The sequence below is a fragment of the Molothrus aeneus genome, unplaced genomic scaffold (genome assembly GCF_037042795.1).
Source record: "Molothrus aeneus isolate 106 unplaced genomic scaffold, BPBGC_Maene_1.0 scaffold_35, whole genome shotgun sequence".
NCBI classification, from domain to species: domain Eukaryota; kingdom Metazoa; phylum Chordata; class Aves; order Passeriformes; family Icteridae; genus Molothrus; species Molothrus aeneus.
The window spans coordinates 2,176,181-2,187,981 of NW_027099016.1; the positions used below are offsets into that span (position 1 = coordinate 2,176,181).

Sequence of the window (11,801 nt, forward strand, 5' to 3'; positions counted from 1 at the left end):
GCTTCTCCTATAGATCTTTGCAGGCACATGCTGATTTATGGAAGTTATGTTACCCCGTTGGCCTAATTACCCAAATTCACCCCCTATTACCCATCTCTGGTTAGTCCCTAGAATGTTCTCCCTCTCTGTCCCTCCATTGGCCCCAGTTTACTGCATTCCTCTGCCCCTGTTTCCCTATTAGCTGACCCGACCCTTAACCCCTCCTTTGCCCCATTTTCCCCCATATCCATTGGACCCTGACCCTCAGCTCCACCCTCACTACCCCACATAAAAACCCCCTGTGCCCTCAGCTGGCACCCTGTCTTTGTGCCTGGACCCTGTTCAGCTCTGTCCCCTGTTCCTGTACCAATAAACCCAGTTTGCTGCAGATCATACCCAGGTTTGCTGCAGATCATACCCAGACCCATCCTGCCGACTTTGTCAGCTTTATAAAGCAGCCGTGAGCTCCGGGCTCCTGAGTGCCGGACGCTCCAAGGGCCTCGGCAGCGCCAGGACGCTCCAGACTGGGACAGCCAGGCAGGGCAGGAGGAATCACTGCCCCTTTCCCCTCCCTGCTGCTCCATCTCCCAGCCCAGCATCGCTGCAGGACAGCCTCACTGCCAACGCCATCCTGCCAGGGATGGACTGGGGGGATCTCCTTCCCCTTCCCTCTGGCATGGAGGCAAATCCCATCTTCTCCTTCTCTGCCCTCCTTCCTCTCCTCATTCTGTCCTTCATCCATCCATGTTCCTTTCCCATCTCCTTCCTCCCTTGTTCCTTCTTCCTTCCTCTCCTCCTGTCTTTTCCCTTCTCCCTGTCTCTTCCTCTCCTTGTCCTTCCTCCCCCAGGCACTGAGCTGCGGACAGAGACCAGGGAGAACAAATCCCTGCCACAGAACCTCGTGGAAGAGGCCATTTGGAACGGCTCCACAGGGCAGGAATCCAACGGAGGGGAAAAGCCCCAGAGACCGCACATGAGGAGGGGCTACCAACCCAGCCTGGGGAGCTGTGAGGAGGTAAAAGCCTCCCTGTGCCGGGAAGGGTGTGGGGAATGTGAGAAGAGCTTCAGGCAGAGTTCAGCCTATTCCTGGCGCCTCCAAAAACGGCGGTGCCAGATGCAGAGATCCCCCTGCAGATCCATGGGGATGCAGAGATCCCCCTGCAGCCCCCGGAGCAGCCACGCTGGAGCACAGGGATGCCTGAGAGGAGGCTGTGCCCCCGTGGCCAGAGGGGCCCCGCTGGAGCAGCCTGTCCTGGCAGGACTGACCCCGGGGCACAGTGACCCACGCTGCAGCACTTGGAGGGGGGCTGTGCCCCGTGGGATGGACTCAGCTTGGAGAAGTTCCTGGAGAAGTCTCCGGTGGGAGAGAGCCCAGGGTGCAGCAGGGGAACGACTCCTGTCCCTGAGCAGAGGGAGAAGCCCCAGGGCATGAAGTGAGCACGGCCCCATTCCCTGTCTCCGGCACTGCCGGGGTAGGAGGTGCAGCTGGAAGGAGGGAGCCGTGGGGGAAGGCTGGATTTAAGGCTCTTCACTTACTCCTCATTATCCTGCTCTGAATTTTTGGAGTTCTCTGTCAGAAATCTCTCCCCTCCCCCACTCATCCACAGGGGTTTGGGGCGGTTTTCCCTATTTGAGGGAAATCAAAGCGATGCACTGATGCTCCTAATCAGGGGTATGAGAAGTGAGGCTCCTGGCTTCCCGCTGAGCCGGAGCCACCGGAGCCGCAGTGCCGGGAAAGCCGTGGCGGGAGGTGCGGAGAAGTTTGTTTGTGTTTTCAGCTCAATCCCCCTCGGGCCCGGGCCCGTTCCAGGGCTGTTCCTCATCTCCGGCTCTGCCCTCACGCAGCCCGGGGGCCCCTGAGAGCGCGGGGCGAGGCTGTGCCGTGTGCAGAGCCCGCCCCCGGCTGCGATTGGGCGACGGTGCCGTCAGTCGTGGTTCTGGCGCGCTGATTGGTGGGATCGGGGCGGGGCAGGGCCCCGGTGGCGGCGGAGCTGGGAGGCGGCCGCAGCGCAGGTGGGAGGCGCGCTGGGTTGTGCGGGGGCTCGGGGCTCGCTGCGGGCCTCGGGGGCGGCAGGGGGCTCAGGCGGGTTCGTTGTGCCGTGTCCGGCGCGTGTTGCCGCTGGCGTGAGGGCGCTGCGGGAGCGGCTGCCCGCGGTCTCCTTGCGGCCGCTGCCTCGGCAGGAGCCGCTGCCGGAGCAGCGCTGGCTCGGCCCGGTTCCTGTGGCTGGGACAGAGGCGGCTGCCCCGTGCCCGGGGCTGTGCGGGGAAATTGACGTGGCCGGAGGTTTCTGTGCCCCGAGGAGACAGAGGAGTCCTGTACAAGTGACTTTATTGCTGAGCAGAGGGAGAGGCCGTGGCGCATTTGCCGTGCGCTCTCTGCCATTGTAGTTCGCAGCCTCCTTTTTATCTTCATTTTCCTGGCCGATTCTCTCTCTCCCTTTGCCCACTGGCTGAGGTACTTGGAAGGGTCAGACTTCCCCATCCGCCAACTGCATGTCCTCGTTAATGTGCACCCCCACTTTTGTAGAACAGCCGATATTCACGGCTCTGTTAAGTCTTTGTTCTTTTTCTCAAAGTTCATGAATTTAGAGGAATTTTGAGCAGCAGTCCGTGTCAGTTTGTTCTATTTTCTGAAACTGATGGTTTTTCCTGTTACTTCCTTCTCTACAAGTCCCTGGCCCTATCTCCACGCAGATTGACTCATTGACTCTGTTTTTTTCTTACTGAGTCTTGTTTGGTTTTGGAATTATTCTCAGTGCCCTCATTCCCTGTCCTTCTCTAGGCATTCCTGGATCAGGAGGCCTGGCTGCCACCTGCATCCCCTCGCTCACCTGCTGAATGTGCTGCATCCACAACATTCTCCATTTGCTGTTTCCTTTTGCAGCTGTACCAATTTCTGTTGCAGAGTCAGATATGCTCACCATGGGCTCTGCCTTTAGCTGTGCAAATTCCATCTGTGCAAGCGGGCAGAGGGAATCAGCCCAATTCCTGCCCCGGGTAGGAAGACCCAGGTACATTGTCCAGGCTTTGCCCCAGCAGGGTTAATTTGCATTTCTAAAGCTCCTCTCCGGGCTACCTGGAATGAAGCTTCTCTTCCAGAGCAGCCATGCAGCCCACCCCACCCCCCCAGAATCTGCTTTTTAGTTGTTGTTGTTTTTGGTGGGTTTTGTTTGTTTTTTATTTATTTGTTTGGTTGTTTTTTTGTTATCGTTTTAGGTGGGGGGAGGGTTTTTTGTTTGTTTTTTAAACAATATTTAAACAAACTATTAACTGTTTCTGAGTTAAATGGTCACCTTTAAAGCAGTTCTAGGTGAACGTTGAAAAACCCATAGCAAAACTTGATTCTCACACTTCTGTCCCAAACCTACCTAACCATATAAAGTAGGATTATTTTGAAAAACGATTCTCATGTTGTATTCTTGTCACTGAAACTGCGGGGGAAACAAAAACCCTCCAACAATATCTTTAGTGTTAGAGAGTCAAGGCATTACTTGGTTTTGGCAAAGATATGCAGCACACATCATTCCATCCACACATAGCCCGAGTGTGCAGAGAAGATCATTCCATGACACGTGAGATTTATTAGTTTTTTCCTAAACTTTATGTAGTCTGAACCAATCTAAATCCACTGATTTAATGTTCATTGCTTCCAAGTGGTGTAGTTTTTAGTATTTGGTTTCCTATTAGATCCGGATTCCTTCCCCTCTGGAGTTAATTAGCTCCACACTCCTGGATTTCCTTCTCAGCCTTTTCCAGACCAGGTGTCTCCAGCTGTGCCGGGGGCAGTGTCTGGGGTAGCTGTTGGTTGCTGTTTGCTGCTGGGCGTTGATGTTTTGTTGCTGGTCGTTATCTCTGTGGGTGTCTTTTGGGCTATTCCCAGTCTGTGGAGATGTTGAACTCATCTCTGTTGAGTGGTGTAACATCCTTTAAATAAAACCTTTAAAATTCCTTTCCCCAAGGCAGAGACAAACGAGCCTGAGAGAAAGAAGATTTAAAAGAACCAAAATGGGTACATTTTGCAGCAATGCAGTCGCAGTCAGCCCAGAGTGTGGGTGTGAGTGAGCCCCAGAGTGGAATTGTGCCGTGGTGCTCCCCAGCAGCTGTGGCAGTGCAGGCCCAGCCAGCGCTGAAGCTGCAGCAGTGGCAGCAAGGCTTGGCCGCAGTGGCTGGAGGTGCCAGAGGAGGGTGGCCAGGATTTCCGAGGGTTTGAGCAGAGGATCTGTGGGCAGGCCCAGGGGCTTGGCCCGCTGTGGAGCCCTGGCTGCTGCTGCGTTGCCTTCAGGGCAGGCTCAGGGGCGGCTCCCATGGTCCTGCTGCAGGCGGGAAGTGCAAATCTCCGGGGCTTCAGAGCCCCTGAGGCCAGGCTGAGGGGTCCCCCCGTGCTCAGCTGTGCTGGCGGCTGTTTCTGGCCTCAGGGACACTTGGCATGGGCCCCTTGGCCACCAGTGGTGCTGCTTTGCACTCCTTAGGCAGGAGCCGATGTCCTGGCTGGGTGTTGGCAACAGCAAAGTCCCAGGGCAGGCTCTGTGCCAGCCCAGCTTCCTGTGGGAGAGATTTCACAAGAGACAGGATTCTGGCCACGGACTGCTTGAAACATACATCCCTTATCTCCACCCTGCACTAGGTGGAGATTACCAGGGTAAGGAATTCCAGACATCAATTCCAAGGGAGATAATTGAATATCTGCCCTGGGTCTGGTTCTTCTTCTTGCCCTAGCCAATGGCAAAAGCTGTACCCACGGCATCTTGGTTTCTATCACCAGCTTCCATAGGTGTTTCTTTATTTCTCCTGACCTGAGCTCTGGGGGTGCCAGGGGTCATGGAGGTCCCATTGTATTCCTAAAGCTGCCATAACCCCCTGAAGGATCTTTCGAGTAAAATTAGTTCTTCTTTCTGACTCTATTGCTTCCACAATCCCTTCTCTATGAATTAATTATTTCAGAAATACCCTAATAAGTGATGCAGTGATTGCATCAGTCAGATTGAAGCAGTCAGAATTGCTTTTGCCCCCTGTTAGGTGCCATGGTGTCATCAGAAGATATTGAAGCCTTCCTGCCCAGGGCATTTCAGTGCCAGGCTCTTACAAGCACCCAGAGCTCGGCGGGTTGAGCTGAGCATGGGGCGGTGACCTGCGCTTTGACTGATTCCCCTTCCTTAATAACAGCCTGTCTTGTAGCTCTTTTCCCTTCTGCTGCCCTCTCAGAGCCATCCACAAACACATTTTCTCCCTCCGTCCAGGGATTGTCCCATCAATCTCTCCCAGCCTGGGTCTGGAGCTCTGTCCCTTGAATGCAGTCCTGGGTTTCTTGCCAGCCCCTCTCCAGGCTGTTCAAACAGGAGCTGGGTTAAACCCTTGCCCTGTCCTCAGTTCTGAATCCTCCTGTGCCACTGAACAAGTTTCATACTGTAATAACCGAGCCCTGCTCATCCATTTAGAGGCTCTTTTGGTTGTCAGAGCTTTAACTTGATGCCAGACTTGAACTCTAGGAGATCCTCCTGTTGTCATCAGTTTTCAGGCCTCAGTTCCCATGTGAGCTGTGTCTGCACAATTCTGCAGACATTGAGGCCACTCTGGCCACTGGGTTAAACATTTTAACACAAGAATTCTTCGGCATGGCCCTGTTTAACATCCACCTATAATTAAAATTCTTTCTCCCTGTCTAGGAGGGCCAGGGCAGGAGCCTCAGTTAATCTGCTTTTTAACACTTGAAAATTCTGTGATTCCTCCTTGTGTCCATCCATCCAGTTTCTTGACTGGAGTGTTGTAGGGAGAGATCCCTGGCTCCAAAACCCTGCCTTTAAGAGAGAGTCAGTAATAAGCTGTAAGCCCTTCCTTCCCTCTCTTGGAATAGGGTGTTGATTTTAAATCAATACAAGCAACCTCTTGTCCTTGTTGCTTCAAAGTAATTTGGTGAGGCTCCATATCTAATTTTCCCTCTTTCCCTGGACTGTCCACATTTGTGGGTTCACTTCAGCATAGGCCTTGCCAGACATTTGACACATAAGTACAACATCATAAGCCTCTGTATCACCTTTTACAATATAAAAATCCAGCCACCAAATTCCTTCCCAGTAAATTGCAATCACAGGAGGAAGAAAAAGAAATTAATTTATTTCAAACGTATCCCCTACATCTCCTAGTAGTGGTTGATGAAATCATACCTGCTCATCTTTCCCACTAATTCCCTTAATAATTAAACCATGCCTTTGCTATTTTGCCCATTAGGTCTAAGATTCAGAGTGGATTGAGAGGCCCCTGTGTCCATCAGGAAAGGCCTCCTCTCAATGCAGACCCACCTGAATGTTCTCAAGGGCTCCAGTGTGGAGGGTCCCTGGTGTGATGGGAGCTGTGACAGCCCTGCCAATCCATGTCCATCAAGGGGTGGACTTGCTGGTCCTGCGGGTGCTGCTGTCTGTGCTTGCAGTGTCCTTGTGCCCTGCAGCTGGAGCCCTGATTCCTTGCCAGGGGCTGTTTGGGTGGGCTGTCCCCTGCCGAGGAGGGCAATGCCTCTGCCGGGTGCTTGTGGCCGAGCCCGTGCCCTGGGTGCTGGGGCCCCCTTGGGCCCTGGGGTTGATCCCTCAGGGGCTGTAGGAGCTCTGCCCTGGCCTTTGCCTTCAGCTTGGCCTTTTTCTGCTCCCTTCTTGCATTCACCTGCTGGGCCTTTGTGCCCAAGTGCTGCAGGGCCTTCTTGTGCCCCTCCTGCAGCCCCCCTCAGTGCCTGTGGGTGCTCATCCTCTGAGAGCTGCTGAGCTTTCTGCAAAATCATTCGTTTCTGTGGTGATCCCAACAAAAGAAAAGAAAAGAAAATCTCGATCCTTCCCTTATAATCCACATTTCCCAGGTGTTCCTTGCTCCTCGTCCCTGTGCTCAGGGTGCCCTCCCCAGCCCGTATCCCAGAGCCGCTCCCTGTCCTGCCGCAGTGTCCAAAGGCGCCCCCCGGCGGGCAGGGCCGGCAGCTCCACGGGGCCGGGCAGCGGCCGGGGCGTCCCGCAGCCTCCTGGGGGCCGGGGGCCACTGCCGGCCCTGCCCGGGGCTGGTGGGGTCAGGCAGTGCCCGGTGCTGAGCCCCGGCTGCCCCACAGCCCCGGCCCGGCCCCGCAGCTCCCCCCAGGCCCCCAGCCCGTGCTCCCGGTCCCGCACCTCTGCGCCCGGTGCTGCCGCTGCCCCCCACAGAGAAACCCCCTGAAACCCTGACCTCCTTGTTTTCCTCTCCGGGAAACCGGGGATACAAATGATCAGCTGGCAAATGTTGAGGATAAGACCCTGCTGAAAAACATCCAAATTCTGAGTATTTTTCTCTTCCTCCCCTTTTCTTTTTCTCACCACATAGATTCCTCCTGCTGCTTCCTGCCTTAACCATATTCCTGCACACTCCCCTTCACCCAGTCTCTTCCCAGCACACCAATGCCATCCATCCCCTGTTGTCCAAATCCCTTCTCCACTTCTCTTATTGCCCCCCTGGGTGTCCAAGTCCTTAATTGCCTCTGAGGGAGTGTGCAATCTACCTCAACCTTCTCCCAAGGGACCCTTCAGAGATATTTTGGGATCATCATCCCTTTGGCACAGAACCCCTTCTTGGCTTTCCCTTTTCTGTTTCCATGGGTGCCCTGCTGTGCTCGCTCCCCAAAGATCCCAGTGCACTCACTGATGAGATTTTCAGTGCTCTCTCCCTGCTGACTCTTCACAGCCCCCCCGATGTGTCACTCGTCTGTCTCCTGGTCACTCTCAGGTACCCAATCAGTCCCCGGTGCTGCCGCCCCCAAGGGGGCCGATCACCCAAACTGGGTGAGGCACCTTCAGCTGCACTCACTGCCCGCTGCCCCAGACGGTGGAAGGAATTCCAGACGAGTCCCAAGGTGTGTGGAAAAATTGACATCACCAGAGGATTCTGTCCACAAAGCAGACAGAGGAGTCCTGTAAAAGTAATTTCATTCCTAAAGAAAGGGAGAGGCCATGGGACATTTCCTACAGGGTCTTTCCGGTTGGTGGAGGACACAGCCTCCTGTTCATCCTAATTTTCCCAGCTGCATCTCCCTCTTCCTTTCCGCATTGGGTGGTGTACTTGAGAGGAAGAGACTTCCCAATCCACTTACTACATATCCCCTTGACATGCTCCCTACTTTTGTGTAGCAACCGATATTCATGGCTCTGTGAAGTCTTTGTTGTTCTTCTCGAAGTTCATGAATGTGGCAGGACCTTGGCTGAGCAGCAGTCTGTGTCATCAGTTAACAACATTTTCTTAAACTGATGGCTTCTCCTGTCGCTTCCTTACGTACAAGTTCCTGGGTGTATCTCTCAGCAGATTCACAGCATCTGATTGTAAAGACACTTTCCTCTTCTTCCTTTCATGGGGATCCCGCGTTTGTGGGACATCCCCCCTGGAGCAGGGTGTCCCCGCCTTGCTGCAGCCCCAGCCCTCAGGCAGCGCTCAGCCAATCAGAGCACGCGGCTCTGATGACTCAGCAGTTGCCAGGCAGACCCGCAGCTCTCAGCGTTCCCCACCTGCGCCCAGCGCCCCCCTCGGCCCCAGCGCCCCCCTCGAGCGGAATTTGGGGAGGTGGGAGTGGGGCAGCGCCAAGGCCGGGCCCCCCCGCGCTGTCCTGGCGGGAGCGGCTGCAGTGGGGACCGAGTGCGGGCGGGAGCGGCCGAGAGCCCAGCGCTGCCCCAGCCCGACCTGCCCCAGCTCCATCCCTGCCCCTGCCGTGGGATGCTGTGGGTTTGGGGGCAAGAGGGAGCCGGCAGCGGGTGCTGGGCCTGGGGCAGGAGGAGAAGGGAAGGAGAAGCAGGGTTGAGGAACAAAATGGTGAAACCCTGGACGTGGGAGGAAAAGGTGGGATTGTGCAGGAGAAGGAGGAATAGCAGGAGGAAGAAGAGTGTGAGGAAGAGCAGGAACAGAGGAGGAGGAGGAGGAGCAGAAAGAGGCGGCACCACACGGTTCTACTCCTCCCTGTATCTGCAGCCTCCCCCCCAGCCCCAGGAGCTTTGTCCGTATGCAGCAGGTGACCAGGGGAGGGGGAATCCATGATTTTCACAGAGGCCGAAACTTGGGGTTTCTGAGCTTTACTGGGCAAATGTTGGTGCTTTTGTTTTTTGTGAGGGCTGAATCTCTGTATTTTGAAGGAGGTTTTTGCTGAATATTGACGTTTGGGAAGTTTTTGATCTGCATCTTGATGTTTAGAGGATTTTTGTGCTGAATCATGGTACTTTGGAGGTTCTTTCAGACACAAGATGCCCAATGACTTTCCCAGATGAACTTGGGCATGGAGGTTTTCCCAGTCCAAGCTGCTCTCCTCTTGATTTTTTCTGCAAACCAGGATTTTTAATTCTCAGGGTGTGGCCTGATGGAGGAGGAGGAAAAGCCCCGAATGTACCTCATGAAGAGGGGCTGCAAACCGTGCCCAGGGAGTTCTGGGGAGGAAAGAGCCCCCGTGAGCCAGGAATGCATCCTGTGATCCAGCCAGAGCTTGGAGCTGGTGGAGAAGCCTCATGGCAGGGAGAAGCCACACAGGTGCTTGGAATGTGGGAAATGTTTCAGCTGGAGCTCCAGCCTGAGGCAGCACCAGGTGATCCACACTGGGGAGAGGCCCTTTGAGTGTGGGGAATGTGGGAGGAGTTTCAGCCACAACTCCATCATGATCCAACACCAGAGGATCCACACTGGGGAAAAGAAAAGCCCTATGAGTGTGGGGAGTGTGGGAAGAGCTTCAGCATCAAGTGCCACCTGACGGAACACCAGAAGATCCACACTGGGGAAAAGCCCTTTGAGTGTGGGGAGTGTGGGAGGAGCTTCAGAGGAAGCTCAGCCCTGATTCGGCACCAGGTCATCCACACGGGGGAACGGCCCTACACCTGCTTGGAATGTGGGAAGAGCTATGGGTGGAACTCTGACCTGAGAAAACACCAGCGCACCCACTCTGGAGAGAGGCCCTACGAGTGTCCTGAGTGTGGGAAGAGGTTTCACAGGAGCTCCGATCTCCTCAAACATGAGCGGATTCACACAGAGGAGAGGCCCTTCCGCTGCCCCGACTGTGGGAAGGGCTTCAAGAAAAACGCCAAACTCACCATCCACTGGCACATCCACACTGGGGAGAGGCCCTACGAGTGTCCTGAGTGTGGGAAGAGCTTCTCACAGAGCTCTCACTTGACAGAACACCAACGGAGGCGCCACTAAGGGAAGTCCTGTGAGTGCCCCACGTGAGGGAAGAGCTTTGTGCGCTGCTCCAGCTCTGTCCCCCATGAGACGATCTACATTGGATGATCCTCAGTGAGTGTTGTTGGGCAAAGCCCTGGTGATCCATGGTCCTGGTGATCCGTGTTGGGAAGACACCTGGCTTGGAGGCTCCGCATCTTCCTGGTTCCCTGTGGGCAGCCAGATAAACCCAGCAGCAGGAGCATCCATTGGGACACAGGCCTACAATGGGAATTCCTTGGGGAGGGCAGATTTGTTGACTTTCAACCCCATAAAATCTTTTGCATTCAATCCTATCTTCTGGTGACATCAGGGAGTACTGAATGGTGTTGAAGGTATGTTCAGGGTGGACTATATGATGTTTGTATCCCCAGTCTGTTCTGTTTATGCTGAATAATAAGTTTTGTACCTTTAAGACTTGTCCTGAGAGTGAAGAGGGAGAGAAGAAATGCGGAATTTGTTTTCAGAAACTGCACTCACTCCTCCACATTCCTGCTCCTGCACTGTGTTGTCTGCGGATGGACAGACAGCGGGACAGAGCTCTCCTTTGCTTTTAGTTAGTTTTAGCTAGCTGATGTAAAGTAGTTCCCTACTGTGGGTTGTTTTTCCCTTTTCTTTGGACCTGTTTAAACCTGCTGTGGCCTGAACACCAGAAGAGCATGGGCAGCTCACACCTGTGCCCCACCAGGCCGGGCCTGGGCCGCGGCATTTCCAGCACCAGAGGGACTGATAAGGGACTGAGTGAGCTGAGCTACAGCCCACAGAGGGACTTGGTGAGTTTGTCTCTCTTTTAGAGCAGCAAGAGGTTTTATTGTTTAATATTGTTTAGGTTTTATTGTGTAATAAACAGTTTTTTCCACTTTTCTTCAAAGAGGTATTTTATTTTTCCTGAACCAGTTGGGGGACACATGGACATGGAGGGGGACATAGCCATTCATGGGGATGTGGGTGGACACAGGCATGGATGGAGATGTGGGGAACAATGACAGGGATGGAAACATGGTGGGGAGACAGCCGTGGGTGAGGACATGGTGGGACATGGCCAGTGACATGTGGGGACATGGCCATGGCTGGTGCCATGGGGGGAACTTGCAGGGGATGTGGGGGATGCTGGGTTTGAGGGAGTTGAGGGTTCCTGGGAGGGATTTGGGGCTTGCCGAGGCCTTTGGGGACCCCAGGCCAAGTGGCTCTGGCTGTGCTGGGAGACCCTGGGGGAGGTTCTGGGGCAGCTGCTCAAGGACCCCCTGAACTGGAGCCCCAGCCAGGCATTGGGCTCCTGGAAGGGGATGAACATCTTTGTCCCCAGGAAGAAAATCCCAGCACCCCCAGGGTGTCAGGGGCAGCTGAGAGGCCACAACAGGAGGGGAAAGCCAGACAGAGCTGTCACACTCTTAAACTACACCCCAGAAGTCCCAAAACTGAGGGATTGCTCCCAGGAAAAAGCAGCCAGGAGATGCATGAATTGAGGGAAAGGGGGGATGTGACCCCCCAGACTGAGCAGGAGGGACCTGCATCCCGCAAAACCAAATAGGGACGAGAGGTGGAGCTGAAGGCACGATGGGAAAGGGGTGGGAGTGCAGGGAAAAAGAGGATTCAGAGTGGGAGAGGGATGGGATCCCCAGATTGAGTTGGGA

The 11,801-nt window shown here is 54.7% G+C and overlaps 1 protein-coding gene across 1 annotated transcript; it reads left to right on the forward strand.

Moving 5' to 3' along the window:
• The first annotated feature begins 1,941 nt into the window (after positions 1-1,941).
• On the forward strand, positions 1,942-11,031 carry LOC136570680 (zinc finger protein 3-like). Its single transcript, XM_066571149.1, has 2 exons — positions 1,942-1,992; positions 9,309-11,031. Exon 2 carries the CDS (start codon positions 9,580-9,582, stop codon positions 10,147-10,149), a length of 570 nt encoding a protein of 189 aa, XP_066427246.1. The 5' UTR covers positions 1,942-1,992; positions 9,309-9,579; the 3' UTR covers positions 10,150-11,031.
• Positions 11,032-11,801: the final 770 nt, after the last annotated feature.